Here is a 23,309-nt window from a genome sequence, read left to right on the forward strand (position 1 = left end):
TGCATTCAGCTTTAACTATGTGGGTGATTACAATAAATGTAAATGTCCCATATATTCCTATTAATGAGCACAGACTTTTATCTGGAAAACAACAGCCAACCACTTGATATTTTAAAAACAAAGACAGAAAAAATGAAAGGTAGCTGACCATGGTAGCGCATGCCTTTCATCCTGGCACTTAGGAGACAGAGGCAGGAGACAGAGGCAGGCTGATCTCTATGAGTTTGAGGTGCACCAAGTCTAGAAAGTTCTAGACCAGCCAGGGATCTATAACAAAACTCCGCCCTAATTTTTTTATGTTTTGGGCTTTGCCTTGTCTTACTGTGTTTTGTTTTGCCCTGTTTGGCTGTTGTCTCTTGGAGGCCTGCTCTTTTCTGAAGACAAAATGGAGGGGGAGGAGTGGAGGGAGGAGGAACTATGGTTGCGATGTATTGTATAAGCAAAGATTCTGTTTTCCATTTTTTTTAAAAAGGTAAAAAAAAACATAAACAAACCTTTATTTATTTGTTAGTTTGTTTGTTTTTATTTTAGTCAGAAGAAAAGAAAAAGAAGCAAGCACCATTGGAAGAAAGTTAGAATGTCTATGTCAATATCAGACAAAGCAAAATTGGACCCAGGGAGCATAACCAAAGAGAAACCTAACTGTGACGTCATTTCATTTTGAAGACATAACAATTAATTGTATACGTCTTAATAGATGAGAAATATTTTCCCAATATTTACAAATCAAAGTGAAGCAAAACCTGACAGAATTCAAAGAAACAAGTAGGGGATGGAGAGACAGATGGCTTGGTGGTTAAAAGCGCTAGCTGTTCTTGCAGAGGACCCAGGTTCAGTTCCCATCACCCACCTATCAACTATAAACTGAGGGGGTTCTGACGCCCTCTCCTGGCCACCAAGGGCACTGCACACATAGGATATCCTTACAGGTGGGCAAAAATGCAACATAAACTAATCTTGTAAAAAACAAAACAAAGAAACAAACACATAATTATAGCTGTAGACTTCAACCTCTCCCTCATAATTCACAGAATAAGCCAACAATACTAGTCAGAATGAAAATTAGGAAATATTCTATCTTTTAGTCTACGACTTTATGTATCCTTGTGCTAAATGAAGAAGAGTCACCACGGAAAGGTCCACTTCAAGAAGCTACAGTGGGGGTTTTGGGGGAGAAGGAAGAGAAGGAGGAAGATGAGGAGAAATGTTCTCCTGGGCTCATGCTCAATCAGCTGGAGATGTAGTTCACAGACTCTTTCATTTTTTAATTTTTTTTTCTTTTCTTTTTTTCGGAGCTGGGAACTGAACCCAGGGCCTTGCGCTTGCTAGGCAAGCGCTCTACCACTGAGCTAAGTCCCCAACCCACATTTTTTAATTTTTGAGATTATAATAGAACTACGTTTCTCCCTTCTTTTTCCTCCCTCCAAACTCTCTCCACTCTCCTTCAAATTCATGATTTCCTTTCTCATTAATTTTTGTCATATTAATTTACTAAGCCAGCATAACCCCTAGCAACGATCTATAAGCCTCTGTCCTTATCCCCACAGATAAACATAGTCTCTGCCCCTTGTCAAGGGAACTTCTCTTGACCACACACGTCGACAGAAAAGCACAATCAATGCAAATGCAGTGTTGTGCAGCCCTGTCCCAGGGAATGCATCTACAAAGCCAGACCCTTGGTAATTTTGCATCGGACTTGCTCCTGAAGACACGGTTTCCTGTGGAAGCTGTCATAACCCTTTCTCCTGTTGCTACCATCTTGTGACAGCCAAGTTTGGGGGTTCGAAGACTAATTCAGAGATGTGTTACAGAGATCCCTTATGCCCCCTCCTGCACATATCTGACTCGTTTCCTCCATGTACAAACATCAAGCTCAAGTTTATTTCCACTGCTAATTTTTATAAAAATCTGACGTGGTCTTATCGCTATGCAGAATGGTACATTCTTCCCAGAAACCTGTCTCTCAAAGTGCCAGCAGCATTCTTGGGTGATTCTAGACTCTGAAGCCCTTGGGACTTGGTAGAAAAAGGGCTGCCTCTGAGAAAGAACAGCAGGAGGCCCTCACAATCCATCATGTTTTACCTGTAGGACCCAGATACCTGCAAAGCTGTCCTTAGGTGGAGCTGGGTACAGTCCATCCTGGGACTCAGAGTTGGGACAAACTGAACTGTAGACCATGACAAGGATGGGCTGTGGCTCGATTCAGGGACAGGTTTTAGGCATGGGTAGGGAAGGGAGCTCTCTGAGATTTATCTCCCAAGCCTGATGCTACTGCTCAGTCTTAGGCCGGGACTGGTACTTGGAGAACTGACTGGGAAAGATAAGATATCCTAAAGTAAGGTCAGGAGAGCCTTAAACTTGGGGCTGAGCCAGGCCTGAAGCCAAACCCTTAGAGTGACCTAGAACAGAATCCAATGGCTTCTGGTGGTTTAAGAAAAAAAAAAAACTGGGGTTGGGGATTTAGCTCAGTGGTAGAGCTCTTGCCTAGCAAGCGCAAGGCCCTGGGTTTGGTCCTCAGCTCCGGGAAAGAAAGAAAGAAAGGAAGGAAGGAAGGAAGGAAGGAAGGAAGGAAGGAAGAAAGAAAGAAAGAAAGAAAGAGAGAAAGAAAGAAAGAAAGAAAGAAAGACTGGGTGGGTGGTAGCTATTGAAGACAAGTCCTTCCCTCCCAGGAGCTCCCTGCAGACGGTGAGAGGAACCTCTCCTACAGTGCATTTTCTGTTGGCTAAGAACCAGGCTGTCTTCTTCAGGTAAGCATGCTCCACAGAGGAAGATGGGGATACAGTTAGAGTGAGTGATCGATGATAGATAGATAGATAGATAGATAGATAGATACATACATACATACATACATACATACATACATACATAAATGGACAGATGGTAGATAGATAATAGATAGATGATAAATAGATAGATGATATATAATAGACAGATGTACAGACAGTAGATAGATAGATAGATAGATAGATAGATAGATAGATAGATAGATAGATAGACCGACCGACAGGCAGGCAGGCAGGCAGACAGACAGACAGATAGATAGATAGATAGGAAGGAATAGAAAGAAAGAAAGAAAGAAAGAAAGAAAGAAAGAAAGAAAGAAGGAGAGGAAGGAAGGAAGGAAGGAAGGAAGGAAGGAAGGAAGGAAGGAAGGAAGGAAAAAACCCTTCTGGCTACTGGGCCCACTCTTGCTGAAGCAGAGCTCATGACAAGAGAGAAGAACCCCAGTGGGAATAAGACAAGCATGCTGAGCCCAGGGCGGGTCCCCACAGGATGGTGAAATATGGATCAGCCTCTTAGACCCTCATTCTTCATGTTCCTCAGGGCAGCAGGGAATGGGACCCCTGGGAAGGCAGAAATGTTGAAACAAGAAAGAAGAGCAGGGCTGAATGGATAAGAAAGTCAAGGGCAGGGCTGGTGCCCTCGAGGGGTGACCCTTCTCTGTCACCTGTGTAGTCCCACATACACTGTTGGACCCTGTGTTTGTGTTCAACTCACTCAGCTGTTGTACAAGGGCTCTGGGTGCTCTATGTGTGCTGAATTAAACCAAACTGACTTGACTTGACTGCCGAGGGACAGGATTTAATCCAGACTGCAATTAAACCTTCCTAATTTGAATCTGCTAATTAGGAAAAAGCTGGGCCGAATTTGGCAGTAGTGTGATTTGTCTTTGAAGAGATTGTTCGGTTTAACAGAGAGTAGCCGAGGATGCTCTGAAGATGGGAGACAACAGAGGATGCTTACAGCACTCTTGCTGGCACCGGAAGCACGGGAATCGGTCAGCCAGCAAGAACAAAGCTGTGTGTCATTCTCAGCTACCACGGAAGGAGCTTCCAAAGCCACACTGACCGAACCAGCTTTCCTGACCCAAGGTGTGGAAGATGACACAGCTTTTAAAAAGGTGTCCCTCCTTTCCCACTGAGGAATATTCTCTCCCTCCCATCCCAACTATCCTGTATTCTTTATCTAAAAGTTACAAGAAACACGAAGAATTCCAGGACACACGTCACCATGACAGCCCTTCTGTTTCTGTGTCTCTACATGAGCACACAAATGCACATGTGTATGTAAGTGTATGTATATATGTGCACCCTTCTTTAGATTGAGACACCTTCGCAGAACTATGGCTATGTACACTGCCCTCTGATGTACACAAACTGCCTCCATCTTCCTGAGATCAACTGTGCCTGCATCCCACTCAGGCTTTCTCTCAGTAGGAGGAGGGAGGGGAGCATTGAACTTCCCAGTCATGCATGATCCTGTAAGCAGCTCCTGTCTGTACACTAATAAACTCGTTGGTTCTTGTAGTGGCTGGTTCTGTGTGTCAACTTGACACAAGCTGGAGTTATCACAGGGAAAGGAGCCTCCCTTGAGGAAATGCCTCCATGAGATCCAGCTGTAAGGCATTTTCTCAATTAGTGATCCAAGGGGGAGGACCCAGCCCATTGTGGGTGGTGCCGTCCCTGGGCTGGTGGTCTTGGGTTCTATAAGAAAGCAAGCTCAGCAAGCCAGGGGACACAAGCCAGTAAGCAGCACCCTCCATGGCCTCTGCATCAGCTCCTGCTTCCTGACCTGCTTGAGTTCCAGTCCTGACTGCCTTTGGTGATGAACAGCAATGTGGAAGTGTAAGCTGAATAAACCCTTTCCTCCCTAACTTGCTTCTTGGTCCTGATGTTTGTGTGGGAATGACTAAGACAGTTCTTGAGGGCAAACTTGAGTGAAATCAAACTTTTGATTTGTCATTTGGACCCTGAATGCATGGGATGTTGCTTCCCCAGGAAAGAAACCTTAGCAACGGATACTCAGAAATCCACTAGAGGCATGATGTCCTTTACCTATGAATACTCAGTGAACTGAATGTGTTTGTAAAGTGCCTGCGGGGGTCTAGTCGGACTCTCCTAAGACAAGACATTTCCTGGGTTACATCTGAGAGTCACCAATGCCTAAGGCCCTATCCATCACTAACCCAGCAGTGGTCAAGTTCTGCCAAGCACCCTTAGGAGTCCCTGAATGGGCTGCAGAGTCCCAAAAGTACAGGCAATGGAAAGACCCCCTAGGGCCCCACCTCTAAGGCACAGCAACATCCTCCACCTTTCTCCTTCGCCCCATCCGCAGCCCCAAGCTTTCCTCTAACCTTGGTCCAAGTCATGCTCTCTGTGCTGCCTTTCTCACATTCTATCCTTTCTCTGTGGATTCTTCCCTCCACCTCCTCCAGGAAGCCTTCCCTGACCACCCTAGCATCACTGAATTCTCCTCCCAAGCTGTCCTCTAGAGTCCAGTGGTTTATGGCACTACTGAACTTAGGCAATGCTTCACATCCTGTCTCCCTTCTTTCTGGCAGGACCATGAGCACTGAGCTCCAGTCTTGGCACAGGACAGTGAGTTCCCAGTTCCACTGAGTGGACTGAGGACTAATCTGCATTATTCAAAAGTCATGCAAAACAGAAACTCCATGGATCTGGTACAATCTCCCTCCCTACCTCCTTCTTCCTCTCCCTCCCTCCCTCCCTCCCTCCCTCCCTTTCTCCCTCCCCTTCCCATGCCCCATCCTTCTTTCCTCCTTCCCTCTCTCCCTCTCTCCCTCCTACCCTCTCCCTCCCAGTTCCTCCTTCCTTCTTCCTTCCCTCCCATCCCTGTCCCTCCCCCAAGTCCCTCCTTACCCCTTCCCTTCCTCCTCCCTCCCATCCCCTATCTCTCCTTCCTTCTTCCCTCCCTCTCTCCCTCCCATCCCCCCCACCCCTGTCCCTCCCTCCTTCTTCCCCCCCTCCTGAGCTCCCCAGCATCTGGAGACTCACCAGTCAGTGCCCTCAGCCAGATACCGGGGCTGAGGTGTCTGCAGTTGGTGGCCGAAGTCAAAGCTGGGGTGAAGGCGGTGGGGGTGGACGGACACTCGATCCTGACTCCGCCTACACAGAAAGCAAGAGTCGTCAGTGTGTGAAGAACTGCCTGAGCCAGCCAAGCTCCCAGGAACTCTGTGTAACACCTCTCCACCTACCTTAGATGCCCCACTCTGCTATCCCCTACAGAAACTGGAGTTCCCAAACACCAAGGAATTTCCCAGGTGGGCAGAAACTGCTTCCCCAAATCCTTTCATCTGCTGCCACCATGCTCTTCTCTCCACCACACCCTTCCTAGCTTTCAAGACCCAGGTCAGAGTCAGCCTCCTCCAGGAAGGGCTCCCTGAACACACTAAATCATGGCAGCCTTTCTCCTTTACTTCCTGCAACCTTGTCCCAGCCACCCAAGTCCTCTGGTCACCAAAGCCTAGGGACCTATTTATCACCAAACCCAGCAGTTGTTGAGTTCTCCCAAGCACCCTTAGGAGTCTCTGAATCTCTTTTCAGGTAGCTTGAGAGGAAAAGCTATTTCCCTTCTCACCCTTTACTCTCTTGCAGGAAAACAGTGGAACTTTCCAGAAACTTTGTGACATAGGACTCTTCAAGATCTAGCACAGAGGCAGACATGACAGCACAGATAAGTTGTGTTAAACCACAGGCCACAGAGACTAGCAAATACACTCTGAGTGGTTCTCACTAGATTGAATCGCAGTCCTTTTTCATATGAATACTTTATACCCCTGAGAACCCAAAGGCCACTGAGGCCAGGGAAGCAGATAGGCTACCTGCAGATCTTCACCTGACCATCCTCTCTCCAGATACAATCTCCCAGCCTCACCTCCAGCTCTGTAGCAGACCATCTGCCATAGTCTCTTCTCACCATCTGTCTTATTCCCAGGGGATTAACCAGACCCTGGTGAAACACTCTGCTTTCTTCTCTCCTCTAGACCCCCTGAGCACCTCTCCTAGACCATCCCCATTCCTAGGTGTCTGCTCCCTATACCTAGAAACACATTTTACCTGTAACCCCCAGTGACCACACCTGTCAGGATCCCAGAAGAATTTCCTCCCCAGCAATACCCAGCCACCACATTCACCTAAGAACCAGAGAGGAAACAGAAATCAAGGAACAAAACACCCATTCAACAAAGACAAGACCAGGTATCAGCACCTAGAATTACAATCTTCCCAAACCCAGACGCCTAGACACCCACATAAAAACACAACAGTAACAGCAGGACAGTGCATCTCCACTAGCGCTCACAAGCCTACCATGAGAGGCCCTAAGTAATGCAGCACAGCTGGAGTGCAAGGAAAAGACCTTAAAATCACCTGTGTGAGCATGACAGAACTCCTCAAGGAGGAAATGAATGAATCCCTTATGGAAATCTATGGAAATGCAAACAAACCGTAGAAGGAAAGGAATAAACCATTCAAGACCTAGACCTAGAAGTAGAAATAGACTCAATAAAGAAAACCCAAACTGGGGGATCTGGAAGTGAAAAACAAACAGGAACCTCAGAGGCAAGTCTCAACAACAGAATATTAAGAGAAAAGAGAGAATCTCAGGCATTGAGGACACAATAGAAAAACTGGGTACCTCAGTCACAGAAAATGTTAAATAAAAAAAAAATCTGGCACAAAACAACCAGAAAATCTAGGACACTGTGAAAAGATCAAATCTAAGAATAATAGGAATAAAAGGGGATGAAATAATAGGAAGAAGGAACCCAGGTCAAAGGTACAGAAAATATTTTCAACAAAATCGTAGAAAATTTTCCTAACCTAAAGAAGGAGGCGCCCATCAAGGGACAAGAAGCCTACAGAACACCAAATAGACTGGACCAGATAAGAAATTTCCTTTGACACATAATAATAAAAACACTAAACATACAGCACAAAGAAAGAACATTTAAAACTGCAAGGGGAAAAGACCAAGTAACATATAAATGCAGACTTATTAGAATTACACCTAATTACCTATCAGAATTCATTAGAATTAATTAATTAGAATTAGACTTCTCAGTGGGGACTTTAAAGGCCCAAAGGGCCTTTAACATGTGCTACAGATCCTAAGAGACCAGCCCAGATTATAATACCCAGCAAAACTTTCAATCACCATAGATGGAGAAAATAAGACATTTCAAGATAAAACCAAATTTAAGCAATATCTATCTACAAATCCATCCCTACAGAAGGAGCTAGAGGGTAAATGCTAATCTAAAGAAGTTAACTATACTCAAGAAAACACAAGGAGTAAATAATCCCAGACCAGAAAATCAAAGAGGGAAAACACACACACACACACACACTGCACGCATGTACATAACACCACAACAAAGTAACAGGTATCATTAAGTGTTCACTGATATATTTCAGCATCAATAGTCTTAGTTCCCAATAAAGACAATGGATGTGGGGTTGGGGATTTAGATCAGTGGTAGAGCACTTGCCTAGTAAGCACAAGGCCCTGGGTTCAGTTCTCAGCTCCAGGAAAAAAAAAGACAATGGATGTGAAAACAGGATCTGTCCTTCTGCCGCATCCAAGAAATACACTTGAACATCAAGAATAGACATCATCTTAAGGTAAAAAGGAGGGGTAAAGATATTCCAAGCAAACTGGCCTAAAGAAGCAAGCTACTGTATCTATTTCAATGTCTGACAAAATAGACTTCAAACCAAAACTAATCAGAAGAGATGGGGAAGGACACTACACATTCATCAAAGGAAAGTTCACCAAGAGGACACCCTAATTCTTATCTTCTGTGCTCCAAACAAAGCAGCACCCGAGTTCATAGAAGGAATACTATTATAGCTCAAATCACATATTGACACTCACGCACTAATATTGGGAGATCTTAATACCAATAGATAGGTCAAACAGACAAAAACTAAGCAGAAATGCTGGAACCAACAGATATTATAAACCAATGGGCCTAGCAATTTTTTACAGAACATCCCACCCAAACACAAAAGAGTATACCTTCCTCTCTGCATCTCATGGAACTGTCTCTAAGACTTACCACGTATTCGGACACAAAGCAAGTTTCAACAGATACAAGAAAATTCAAATAACACCCTACATCTTATATGACAGATTAAAGCCGAGTATCAATACAACAAAAACAACAAAAAACTTAAAAACTCATGAAAACTGAACAATTCACTACTGAATGAAAAGTGGGTCAAGACAGACATTAAGAAATTAAACTGGGCATAAGGAGACAGCCCTTTAATCCCAGCACTGAAGAGGCAGAGGCAGGTGGAGCTCTATGAGTTCAAGGCCAGCCTGGTCTACAAAGTGAATTCCACCACACTTTGTGGGCACATAGTGAGACCCTGCCTCCAAAAAAGAGAAGGAAAAAGAGGAAGAAAGAAATTAAAGACTTTCTGGAACCAGATAGAAATTGAATATGCACCATACACGGATTTGCGGGACATGGTGAAGGAGGTCCTGAGGGACGAGTAAAGTCCCAGGACTGTGTGTCAGCATTGAAATACACTTTAGAGAGAGATCCCACTACTAACTCAATAGCACCCTAGAAAACTCTTAGACAAAAAGAAGAAATCACACCCAAGAGTAGACAGCAAGAAATAATCAGACTCGGGGCTGAAATAAACAAAATAGAAGTAAACAAGCAAAGAATACAATATACAGAAACAATGAAACAAACCCTTATCCAAATTAACTAAAAGGTAGGAAGAATATCCAATTTACAAAATTAGAAATGAATGAATGAATGAACGAATGAATGAAAGAAAAGGATATATATATATATATATATATATATATATATATATATATAGCAACAGACACCAAGGAAATCCAGAGAATCGTAGAGATATACATTTAAAAACATGTACTCCACCAAATTTGAAAATCTGAAAGAAATGGGTAATTTTCTGACTAGATACCACTTTTCAAAGTTAAGTCAAGATCAGATAAGCAATTTAAACAGGCCCATAACCCCAAATGAAATAGAAGAAATAATTGAAAGTCTCCCAACCCAAAACAGCTCAGGGCCAGATGGTTTTAACACAGAATTCTACCAGACTTTCCAAGAAGAGTTGGTACCAATACCCATCAAATGACTCCACAAAATAGACGCAGAAGGAACACTTCCTAATTTGTATTACAAGACCACAATTATCCTGATATCAAATGGCATAAAGACCCAACAAGGAAAGAACATCATAGACCAATTTCTCTTATGAACACAAATGCCAACTTTTTCAAGAAAATACTTGTAAGTGGAATCCAAGAATCCAGCAAAAAGATTATCCACCATGATCAAGTAGGCTTCATCCCAGAGATGCAGGGATGGTTCAATATCATGAATAAATGTTATCCACCACAAAAACCAAAAGGAAAATCAAAACAAAAACCACATGATCATCTCATTAGATGAAAAGAGGGGTCTTTGAAAAATCCAATACTCTTCACAATAAAGTCCTGGAGAGATAAGAGATACAAGGGACACACACACTCAAACATAACAAAGGCAGTTTACAGCAAGTCGGTGGCCAAGATCAACACTAAGGGAGAAAAACTCAAATCAATTCCATTAAAATCAGTAACAAGACAAAATTAGCAGATCTCTCCATACCTATTCAATGTAGTGCTTAAAATCTTAGGCCAGAGCAATGTGACAACTGAAGGAGATCAAGGGAATACAAGCAGGAAAAGAAGACGTCCATCTTTATTTTCAGACGACATGATAACATACACAAGTGAGCCTAAAAACTCCACCGGGAAGCCCCTATGGTTGATAAACACTTTCAGCAAAGTAGCGAGATATAAAATTAGCCCACAAAAATCAGTAACCCTCCTCTGTACAAATGACAAACAGACTGAGAAAGAAATCGGGGAAACAACACCTTCTACATACAGTAGCCTCAAAAAATAGAAAATATCTTGGGGTAACTCTAACCAAGCTTGTGTGATTAAACAAACAAACATAGAACCCTTTAAGACATTGAAGAAAGAAACTGAAGCAGATATCAGAAGATGGAAGGATCTCCCGTGCTCATTGATCAGTCGGATGAGCAGAGTAAAAACCACCCTCCGACCCAAAGCAGTCTACAGATCCAAACCTCCAACACAATTCTTCACAGATCTCGAAAGAACAGTTTTCAGCTTCGTATGAAAACTCGGAAACCCAGAACAGCTAAAACAATACCAGACAATAAAGAACTTCAGGAGATTTAACTGTCTCCGATTTCCCGTTGCACTACAGAGGTATGGTAATCTAAAACAGCACAACACTGGTACAGAAATAGACACATTGACCAATGGAATCCAACAGAAGACCCAGTCATAAATGCACACACCTACACTTGATTTTTATTTATTTTTTTATAAAGAAGCCAGAAATTCACACTAGAAAAAAGAAAGATAGCATTGTCAACAAATGGCGCTGGTCGAACTGGATGGCTGCATGTGGAAGAATGCAAATAGATTCATATTTATCATCCTGCACAAAGCTTGACTGTAAGTGGATCAAGGACTTCAACCTAAAACCAGGTACACTGAACCTGACTGAAGAGACAGTAGAGAGTAGCCTTGAACTCACTGACACAAGAGAAGACTTCCCAAACAGAACACAGTACAGGCATCAGGATCAACAATTAATAAATGGAACCTCATGCAACTGAAAAGGACACATTGTTTGGACAAAGCAGCAGCCTATAGAATGGGGGAAAATGTTTAAAGTTTTTTTAATTGTACATCCAATATCCAAAATAGGCAGACGACTCAGAAAACTAGATATCAAGAAAACAAATGACCCAATTAACAATTGGTCTAAGCAGAAACTTTTTCAAAAAGGGAAACCAAATGGCTGAGAAAGACTTAAAAATGTTCAACATCGTTCCACGTCAGGGAAATGCAAATCAAAACCACTTGGAGGTTTCATCTCACACCTGTCGGAAAGGCTAAGATCCCAAGACAAGTGACAGCACAAGCTATGTAAAGGGAACACTCATTCACTGCTGGTGGGAGCACACATTTTTACAGCCACTGCGGAAATCAGTGTGGTGGTTCCTCAGGAAGCTGAGAATAGTTGTACCTCAAGACCCAGCTACACAATGTGGGGGTGTACTCAAAGGATGCTTCACTCTCCCACAACGACGCTTGTTCAGCCGTGTTCATCGCTGCTCAATTCACAATAACCAGAAATGGGAAACAAGCTAGATACCCCTCAACAGAAGCATGACTAAAGAAAAAGTGATATATTTATACAATGGAGTATTACTCAGCGGTTAATAATAATAAAACCACGAAATTTGCAGACAAATGGATGGAAACAGAAAAATCTTTCTACGGGGAGGTGTCTCAGATCTAGAAAGACATATATGGTGTGTCTCCACTTACACGTGGGTATTAGCTGTTTAGCCAATGATAACCAAGCTACAACCCACAGGACAATAGAGAGTAGGTATGGAGTAAGGGGCGGGGGGTGGAATGGGGGCAGATAGATCTCATTAGGAAAGAGAATAGAATAGTTATGTGTGGTGGGGTAGGGGGCTGGAACTGTAGGATCAAGTGAAGGGGGAGAGAGGAACAAGGGAGGGAAAACAGAAACACCTAAAATCAAGGATCATTTGAGGAGTGGCATAGAAACTTAATACAGTGAAAGCTTCCTGAAATACATACATATATGAAAGAAATCTGATTGAAATTGTCAAATAATGGAGGAGACAGACAACCCCGCCCCCTCCCCCCAAAGATGGACATCTCTTGTCACCGAATGAAGTTTTCAGTCCCAGGACTGAGTTACATATAATTGAGTTGTTGGCCCAAACAACCCAGGCTGTTGCCGAGACCTCAAGCTGACGGCGAGGCCCCGTGGCTGAAGACAGCGCCCACACAACCCACTGCATTATGTGCGAGCTGAGCTGGTGCCTACATAGAGCCTTCGTCCTTACATTCTAGTGTCTTTGTCACAGGGAGGTACCAAAAGAGAAACGTAGACACCGACCCAGCCACAGACCCTCTGATCTACAATGCCGTCCCGTCTGCAAGATTTGCTAGCGCAAAAGTGTCCCAAAGCTTGTGGGAGTGACCGCCCGACATCTGATTTAAGTTCCATTCCACGAGAAGGAACCCGTACCCGACACGGCTTGGGTGACCAAGAACCTGAGGCTAGATGACCCCGGGATGTAGTGTAAACTAAAACACGACCGTTCTAAAAACAAAACAAAACAACCCGGCAGTAAAATGACTCCCAATAACATTCTGCTACACTTATAGATGGGTGCTTTGTTCGGCCATCACCGGAGAAGCATCCTCCCGCAACAGATGAGAACAAATACGGAGACCTCTGCGTAATGGCCTGCGCAGGTGGGGAGGGAACAGAGCTCAGAACACAGAGCTCTAAATGGAATGCCTCCATCAAACCCCTTCTCTCGGACACAGCAGAGGAGGGGGACATCAGGAGAATAAGGCTCTCTAAATCAACATGAGAAAAGCTCATATGAACTCAGAGACACTCAGGCAGCACGCAGGGGGCCTGCGCAGATCTGCACCAGGTCCTCCGTGTATATGTTATGGCTTCCAATTTAATGTTTTTATGGGATTCCTGAGTGCGCAAACCAGTGAGAACTCTGTTTCTTGTGCCTTCCTTCCCTTGGACTCTTTTCCTGCTGTTGGTTTGTTTTGCCTAACTCCAACTGTTGTTTTCTGTTGTTTTATCTTATTTTATTATATCATGTCTAAGGGTTGATAGTAATCAACCCTTAGAAGCCTGTCTGTTTTCTAATGTGAGACGGAAAGGGGGTGGATTCCCGATAGAAGGAGAGATGGGGAGGAACTGGAAGGAGTAGAGAGAGAAGAGACCATAACCAGGATATATTATATGAGAAAAAAAACCCTCTATTTTCATTAAAGGGAAAAGAATTAACAATTAAAAAGAACATTTAAAAAATTTAGCATTCAGTAGCTATTGTTATTTTTAATGAATTAATAGATACTTTAAAATTTCTAACATGGTCATCTCATATAAGTAGAAGTTCTTTTTAGTCATTAATTTTGTGTGTGTGTGTGTGTGTGTGTGTGTGTGTGTGTGTGTGTGTGTGTGTGTGTGTGTGTGAAAAAGGCCCTGAATCCCAGAAGACAGAGAAGCACCCAGCTGTGCTCATCCAGTTTTTCCTTTACAGTTGAGGCTCAGAGAAAGGTAGTGACTTGCCACGTCAGGATATTTGATCGCTGCTAATTTTATCCGGTTACATGCGCATACAGCCACAGTCTCCAACTATCCCCTCCAAATAGACGTTGGCCCTTTGGAGGACAGAGAATCTGTCATTTCTTTTGGTACTCTCTGGTATGGTTTGAGACAAACCAGAATCAGGCTGTCATGGGAGCTGGAAGGGACTTGTGAGAACTCGAATCTCCCAAGTAACAAAAGTCCACCGGTGAGCATCACTGGCCACTGCTTACCCAACCCCTGACCCTGAATCTGAGTGATGTGAGGGGTCACACTAGGGTCTGACCTGAAATCAATGCCACTAAGGGAGGCAAAACCCATCCCCTAAAAAACTACTTTGTGACAGAAGCCCATCTTGGTTGAATGAAGCCCACTCCCCGCCCTGCCCCGCCCCGCCCCCTCCATGCTCCGCCCCTGCTGACCTGGGGTGCGAGACGAGCCTGCGGTGCTGAGCTTCCAGGAGCTGCTGCTGCAGCAGGTATTGCTGGTGCAGGGCCTGAGGTAGGAAGGAGGGACCTGTGACGTCCTGGAACTGCAGGGTGGGCAGCGGGGTCAGCGACTGGTGCAGCGTGCCACTGTGCTGGTGGGCCGGGGCCATGTGGGCGCTGAGGCCCGGCTGCGACTGCACGGGGTGGGCCAGCGGGAAGTCCGGGGCTAGCTGCTGCGGCTGCGGGGGGCCCAGGTGGAAGTGGCGGCAGGAGGTAGCGTGAGGATGCTGAGACCTTTGAAAGGGGGCACCTGTAGAGGCAAAAGACAGGAATCTCCGTGAGGACCTGCAATGGGCTCTCTCACCTGAGCGGGGTCCCCACCCCAGGACAACCTGGACCCTCCTAACACAGCGGATCATCTACAGCCTTAATATGTGTGTCGCCGTCTTTAATGCTCCATGTAAAGATTCTGGGTTTGCTTTAATGTACAGAGAAGCAAAGCAGCCTTTAATATAAGTGACACGCGCCAGAGGGTTCTAAGGGCCCCTAAAGCCAGCCCGGCCTTTTTGAATTAGGCTCCTCCCAGTTGATTTCTGTATTGCTGGTGCATCGCCTGAGGTAGGAAGGAGGGACCCGTGAGAAAACTGTACATAGAGAAAGTATAGGGTGACCCGGCCAAGCCCCGGACTTGACGAAGGAAGTTCTTTTTGAACATAAGCAGCTAGAAATTTTGTGTTAACAGTTTTAAGCAGGAAAGGAACACACAGAAAGTGACCTTTTAAAATACCAATGAGGCTCTTCGTGGTTGGCAAAAGGCCTTTAATCCCAGCACTCGGGAGGCAGGTGGAGATCCACACCAGCCTGGGCTGTATATGGAGTCTGAAGACTGCCATTGGTACATAGAGGGATCTTGTCTCAAGAGGAGGGTTGGGGGAGGGGGAGGTTAAAATAAAAAATGTTTAATAAAAAAAATACCAATCCATTTATTGTAATATTGGCATTTACTTTAAAGCAAACAAATCCAGGTATAAGCCAGATGCCAGTTTTATTTAACTAAGACTCCAGTATTTTGTGACTAGAATTGAGCTTAATTATAAAGCTCTACAAGATGCCCGATGGTCAATGCAGCATCTGAGGAGTCCTTCTGTGAGGTAACCAGCAGACTTGGCACTGCAGAAAGATCCCTAACATAAGAACAAAGGGATACGGGAAAGGCAGGGCCTGGGGGAACAGGAGAGAAGACACCAGCAGGCAGCAGATGTCAACAGAGTTTGGAAAGCAGATGGGGGATGAGCAAAGAAATCAGAAACCCAGCAGAGCCTACCCAAGGGTCAGTTAACAAACAGTGGATGACCGTGCTGGGGGCAGGGGAGGCTAAAAGGGGCAGGAATGGAGGAAGCAGCTACTTGGGAAGGCAGGAGACAGTGTGGGACTAAGAAAACAGGAGAGAGATGCTACACCCACAGCTCCTCCCCTTCCCATCCTCCCAGAAAGGTCTCAGTGCACGGGGCAGGGGGTGGGGGGACGGGGACGGACGACACACCAGGCACAGAAGGCAGGGGTACCCACAAAGCAAACAAGGTCTATGGAACTTCGGGACCCCCTGCTCTGTCTGTCACTAGGCGTGTGACATTACTCTGCACTCTGTGCAGATACACTGGGCTGGAAACAGGAAGGAGGGGGTGCGTATTCAAAGAAAGTCATTGTTCCCACAGGTTCTTGTGGTTCAGAGCACCCCAATAAAATGCAAAGCTCCCTGGGGCTGGGAAGATGGCTCAGTGGTTAAGAGCACTGGCTGCCCTTCCAGAGGACCTGAGTTCAATTCCCAGCCCCTACATGGCAGCTTGCAACCGTCTGTAACTCCAGTTCCTGGGAACTCGGACACTCTCACCCATGCATGTAGTCAAAGCACCAATGTGCATATAGTGAAAAAAATAAATTTAAGAAAATAAAGTATCAGGGCTGGAGAGATGACTCAGCGGTTAAGAGCACCGACTGCTCTTCCAGAGGTCCTGAGTTCAAATCCCAGCAACCACTTGGTGGCTCACAGCCATCTGTAAAGAGATCTGATTCCCTCTTCTGGTGTGTCTGAAGACAGCTACAGTGTACTTATAATATAATAAATTAATAAATCTTTAAAAAAAATAAAGTATCCTGAACCCACGAGTCGGAAGGTTATTTCTCATACACGTACACAGAGTTTCTAAACCTCCGACTTGATCCGGCAACCCAATGATGACCAGGTTTTTGAAGAAGGCTAAAAGGGAACAGAGAAAACACTAACTTTTATATGAAAGAAAAAAAATCCAAGAAAGAAAAGCAACAAAATAGGAGGCCGTGGTCTAAAGAGGTGCAGTGTTCCCAAGCACACAGCTGCTCTAAAGGTTCGGAGAATCTGAAAGGTGGTCTGGAGGAGAGGAGAGTGGGGGATAGTCTTTGAAGGCATTTTACACATCGACAGAGACGTTGGTAAGAATATAAATACTGTAAGAAGCACAGCAGCCATAAAGGGATGGGGATCGTCGCTGGGGAAATAAAAAGTTGTGTAAGTAAGTGAAATTATTGCACACTACTCCGCTCAACAATAAACGATACGTACCAACCATAACGCAGATAATAAGCTGTATTGGGACCAAAAAAAAAAAAATCATCTGACGAACACAAACAAGGGCCAGGAATCTTAAAATCAATAAATAGCAATCCAATGGCTTAGTCTGAAATTTACATGGCAACGTACACAACTCTGTAGAAGCCTAGGGCGTGGGGTATCTGACTCTGGAGGTCGTCAATAGGGTGTAGCTTAATGGCTGAGGTCATCTCATACTGAAGTAAATGACACACACACACACACACACACACACACACACACCTCGTAGACATTTTGTAACAGACATGTTTGAAAAGCAAAACAAAAATAAAAACAAATTCTGCCCGACTCCACAGTCAGTCAGAGTATATTTATGTGGAACTTCAATTCCCACGAGCATTTGAGTAAGTCAGGTCCCTCAGCCTTGTGAATATTGGCATCAGAGCTTCCAAACACTGGAACCTGAGAAGGCAGGTACCAGCCCCCTCTTCTCAAGTCCCCAAGTGTCACCACACACAATAAAAGAGAAAGAGCATGGGGGGGGGGTGGGGAACAAGGGCGTGAAAAAGAAAGCCCAGCACAGGAGCAGAAGACAGGTGGGACCACATGGGGAAGAAATGGAGGTGTGTGTGTGTGTGTGTGTGTGTGTGTGTGTGTGTGTGTGTGTGTGTGTGTGTGTGTTCTTAAAGGATACTGATGAAAGCAAAGCCAACACGTGAGACCCACACAGGTAGTTTTAACTTTCCATATCAATCAACAGGTAAAACTAACTTTAAATATATGTAGCCACATGCCTAAAATGCTCATTAACATGTATTCAGTATAAGAATTCTTTCATACACGTGTCCGTGGTCAGCTGTGGTTTGGCCCTTCTGACACCTTCCAGGCGGTGTATTCTGTGGAAATGGTGGGAAGGGGAAGCAGAGGGGCTAAGGGGCTGGGGCTGACTAAACTCAAACTGGCTTGCAATTGACTGAGACAGAGAGGAGTAAGGAGACCCTGGATGAGCTCTGGGTTTTACAAGGGCAGGGCAGACACAGATGAGACCAGCTGACCAGTGTCTTCTACCTTTGCCCTGCTGAAGCCTGTCTGGCTTCCAGGAGCAGCCACTGCCCCTCCCTTCCCACAGACCCTCCTGCTCCTTAAGGAAGGTTCACTCTTCTGCAGCCTTTAGCTGGTGTCTGTGAAAGGGAATACAAATGCTCACCACCAGACTAGGTAGGCAGTGGAGGATAGTGGACAAAAGCAAGTTCTTCAACACCAAAGCCAGTTCTGCCGGCAGTCACCTCTATCCCCTGGGAGTTCCAGGGCCTTATCATCTATACCTAGAAGCTAGAAGCTTAGAAGCTGGGAACAGCGGAACTCAGCCCTGTCTATGTCATGTAGTCTTTGTGAACAGCTGCCCTGTTCGGTCTCCAAAACCAACAGTGAAACTCAGGGGAATCTGGAGTCTTTGACAAGCCAAGAGCCAGTGATATCTGAACAACCGTGACATCTCCAAGTTCCCCCGCCCTTTGGTCGACTACCCGCATTTTTTCCCATTAGAGTCATTCTGCCCCATTAAAAAATAATTTCCAGATGTCCCTGATTATTCTACGCATTTATCATATTTCCCCAGGGTTAAAATGCCACCAACTGAAAGATTCATCACAAGCTAAATAACATTTTCAGTGAGTGGGGAAATAAACAAAATAAATCCCACCGTATTAAATAAACACATCAATTATAAGGCACAGATTACTATCAGAAAGGGGAAAATGTGTATCTTAGGATTCTGGAAATTGATGCTGACAATTACTACCTCTTGAGACTTGGCCAGGAGCTGTGCTTAACGGTAGGGGGCGAGGCTGGAGAGATGCAGGTGCAGGGCAGAGGCCGGGAGGTCCAGCGCAGCCCTGAACAGCTGGGACGCTGGGACAGGGAAGCCCACAGGTGTGTGGCTCACCTGCTGCCCACCTGGTACACATGGGACACAAGTCAGATGCTCCACAAACGCCTAGGAACTGGCTGCCTCAGGCCTCTCAGGCAAGGCCCCCAAAGAAGCCAGCAGCTGGAGAACAGGTAGATCTGAGGGCTGAAGAATCCACATAGCCCCAGTGGAAAGAAAAGGGAGATTTAGAAAACACGGGGTGAAAGGCTATGGGAAGGTAAACAGATATAAGTAACAAATTCTCAAGTCTAAAAGGTTTACTGATTTGCATAGGACACACCCCTCCGAATGAGTGACAGATGGAGATTTCAGTCTCCAAGTCTCCTTTGAAAAGCCAGGATGAGGAGACAGGGCAGAGCCAAAGGAACCTCGACCAGCAATGTGGTCTGAATGCCTATATGTTCAAATCCCAACCCCCAGTGTGGTTGGATTAGGAAGTAGGACCTTTGGGAGGTGATTAGCTCTCATAAAGGGATTAATGTCTTTAGAAAAGAGACCCCAGAGAGCTAGCTGGCCCCTTCACAGTGCAAAGACACAGCTGGAAGGCACCATCTATGAAAAAAGGAAAGCTTGCCAGACACTGTGTCTGCTAGCATCTTGACCTTGCACTTCCAGGCTCCAAAACTATGAGCAGTAAATGTTTATTCTTTATAAGTTACCCATCTTATGGTATTTTGTTTCAGTAGTCCACGGGGTCCTGGATGGGGCCTCCCACAGAGGACAATTGTGACAGTCCATCTTTACTGTCAACTTGATGCACCCAAGAATCACCATGTAAATATCTCTCCAGACGGGGCTGTAAGGAGTTACCCAAACTGGCTTAATTGAGGTGGAAAGACCCACCTTAAATGTGGGAGGTACCATTCCATGGGCTTCGGTCCTAGACTAAAGGAGAAGGAGGGAAGAAACTGGGCAAGCCATTTGTCTCTGCTTCCTAACTGTAAACAATGTGGCCAGCCACCTACATTCATATCACCATGGCTTCCCCTCCATGTTCCATTGTAAGACAAAATAACCCTTCCTTCATGAGCTGCTTTTGCTTTTGTTACAGTAGCAAAATGATTTAACTGATACAAGGGTAATGCCCAGACAGGAACAGGATGCTTAGGGGAAACCTTGCTTTGAAGCCTTCTCTGAACTGTGGGTGAGGGCGGTGCAGTCAGAACTGTGCCTCGGAGAGAGCAGAGAAAAGTCTAGCTAAGTCACCAGAGAGTGCTCAGAACTGAAGTCCCAGAAGACCAGCAGAAGCTCCTTCAGGCAAGACAGACAGACAGACAGACAGACACACGCTTGTGTGCACACAGTTCCTTCTACAGGCAGTGACTCACACCCACAAAACTTCAGGGCTGAGGCATGCTGCATTAAAGTCTTCAAAATGGAGCTGCCCGGGTGACAGATAACTTTACCCATGGACACTTCAGGAGCAGGTCAGTCTATAAAGCCTTGTCACAGACTACCCAGCTGTCCTGGGCTAGACTTCCCAGACTTCTCCCAGGAATAGGAGCAAGACCCTGGGGGAGGGGGTGGGAAGGATGGGAACCAGACCCTCTGGGGCCTCTAGAGAAGCTGGCAGCCTGTCCCCTCCCGCTCAGGGGCTCAGGTCGGTTCTCAGGGTGTCTGATTTCTTGCTCTTCCTAGCTTGTTGACCCAGGTCATTCCCCATCAGCACTGGGACAGAACTGGGAGTGGGCAGTGGAGCGGAACTCATCAAAGAGTCAGGTGGAGGTGAAGGCTAAAGAAACCCCCTCCCCGGAGGCGGAGGCGCCATGCTGGTATGCAAAGGGAATAGAACCCAGCCTCTGTCCTGGAGCTTTGTGAAGTCTATAAAGCTCACACAGCAGCTCAGAGGCCCGGTCCTCTACAGAGCCAATGTCTGTCCACAGAGGCCTCTTGGCAAGTCACTTCCAAGGACAAGCAGAGCTGGTGTCAGGACTCCATCTAAGAAGTCAGGGCACCTCTCCTCACTGTCACAGTGGACTTCTCTAGGCCTCACTTTGACTTGTGGCCTGGGTACGCTGCTAACACGGAGGCCGCAAATGAATACCTTCGTAGCTGGCCTCTCCTGCCTTCACAGGAGAGCCAGGTAGAAGGCTCAGGAAAATTCTCATGAACCAAACACATGCCTCCAGAGCCCCACAGCTGGACAGACCTCACCTGGTCCATGCCACCCTCCCTCACAGAGAGGACCATATGATGTTGTGGTGTTGAGCATATGTTGAGCATCTAAAGTGTCACAGGCAGTGGGAGGCGGAAAGAACCTGTGTCCTAGGAGCTGCCACATTCATCTTCCTTAGGCCCAGTTCTGAGCATGCTGGCCCCACCAAACTCCCCCTCCCCCTCCTTCTCCCCCTCCACCTCGGCCTGTGTAATTTTCTCTCTTGTCTGTTCTCCTCAGCTATCTGTGGCTGTTCTCTATCCCCAACGGTGCCACCTTCCCACACAGATTGCCATTCATGTCCACCCCTGACTGTTCAGGGCAGATGACAAGAGCCCTCAGAGGCCTCCAAGCTTTGTGCAAATGATTCAATCACCCTGTGCTTGACCTGGGCTGTTTGCCCGGTATACTCAGTGTTTGTACACAAACTTTACCTCCAATAAAAGCTATGAAGTGAGTGTATAAAGGTTTACATATGCTTGGGCCAGAGCATGGCATTATTAGGAGGTGTGGCCTTGTTGGAGGAGGTGCGTCACTGTGGGTGTGGGCTTTAAGAGCCTCATCCTAGCTGTCTGGAAGCCAGTGTTCTGCTAGCAGCCTTCAGATGAAGATGTAGAACTCTCAGCTCCTCCTGCACCATGTCTGCCTGGATGCTGCCATGTTCCCACCTTGATGATACTGGACTGAACCTCTGACCCTGTGAGCCAGCCCCCATTAAATGTCATCCTTAAAAGAGTTGCCTTCGTCATGGTGTCCATGCACAGCAGTAAAACCCTAACTAAGACAATGTTTTCAGGGCAAATACCATTTGGCAAATGAATTTTCTTTTTGGAGGTTTAGACATACTCCATGAGGGACTGGGGAATAAGAGGAGGAGGGAAAGGGAGAAGAAAGGCAGGAAAAAGAGAAAGAAGAATAAAAACCACCACTATCTTAGGGAAGGTAAGGTTAGGTTTCCAACTGGAAAGGCAATTGATTCGTTATGATCTTGTCGAATCGTCCAACTCAATGAGGTCAAGACGGTAAGGCCTTCCTTCACCACAAAGATAAGGAAGGGCCTTGAGTCCGTGGAAGCTGGGGTGATGGAGCTAAGGCCCTCGGGACTAGACTTGAGACTCGCTGAGTCCAAGTCGGTTCTGCCCTGCCAGGCACATAATTCGTCCTACAGGATCTGCACACCCCCATCCATGTCCACATATGGTCCTCCTGAAGACCTGGCTGCTGAAAAGGAACAGCCCTGGTGGCCTTCCCCTCCCCTCCTCCCCCTCCCCTCCCCCCTGATGTGCTGTGCATCTCCTGAGCTCCCTTAGACTGCACCTATTCCTGCCTCAGGAAGAGACCGTGAGTTGGCAAATCTTCTACCTCTGACATCCATGCGGAAAGGTGCAGGGGTACCAACCGAGGGACGGCATGTGGTGAGAGAGCTCACACTATGCTGGTCAACAGCTCCAGGCCTCCCTCTGGCCTGAGATCAAGGACAAGTCCGAGAATGTGCCACAGTGACAGCTTCTCTAGCAAGAAAAATTGTATCACATCTCCAGAAATCCCCACAGAAAAGGCTTCGAGGCCTTGACTTGAACAGAGTTTACTGATAGAAGGAAGGGCAGACATGTCTAGAGTGCTGGGAACCATTTAGTAGACCCTTTGCATTGACGCGTTGGCCCAGGATGATGGAGTGGGTTGTGAAGCTCCTCAAATTACCTGGCATGAGGAATGGAAGGAAAACAAGTTGTGGTCAGGGGGAGCGGTCACGGCAGTCATCAAAGGGGCAAAGCCCTTCTGACAGAGAGGTTGAAGTCCACATCAGAAGGGCATCTTTCAGAAGGTGCTTTTCCCCCTTGAGTTCCTGACCATTAAGATGCCCCCGAGGAAAGTGGGTGCTAGCGAGGGGGGTGGCTTTCTGGGCTTTCCAGACATTTCCACACATTTCCTGCAACATCTACCCCCTGCATGCTTTTGTGTGTGGTGGGTTAATCATAGGTGAAGTCATGAAGGGGTCAGCCCCAACCAAGATGGCCTCGGTGCTGGGGGGAGGTTGGAAGGACCTGAGCAGTGGGGAACACAGTCTGAGGCCCTCAGGGATTGATGGCCTGGCACTTGAACCACAGTACAAGGAGATGAAAGCTCCCATCAAAGCTCCCCAGCATCGATTCCAGGAACCCCCTTTC

The 23,309-nt window shown here is 46.1% G+C and overlaps 1 protein-coding gene across 1 annotated transcript in view; it reads right to left on the minus strand.

The window, feature by feature from the left end:
* Nucleotides 1-23,309, minus strand: part of Ark2c (arkadia (RNF111) C-terminal like ring finger ubiquitin ligase 2C) — a 111,323-nt gene that overhangs the window by 12,780 nt on the left and 75,234 nt on the right. Inside the window, 2 exon segments of the mRNA NM_001164505.2 lie at nt 5,796-5,906; nt 14,464-14,779. Coding sequence (NP_001157977.1) covers nt 5,796-5,906; nt 14,464-14,779 — 427 coding nt within the window.

The sequence above is a fragment of the Rattus norvegicus genome, chromosome 18 (genome assembly GCF_021556685.1).
Source record: "Rattus norvegicus strain SHRSP/BbbUtx chromosome 18, alternate assembly SHRSP_T2T, whole genome shotgun sequence".
Lineage (NCBI taxonomy): Eukaryota > Metazoa > Chordata > Mammalia > Rodentia > Muridae > Rattus > Rattus norvegicus.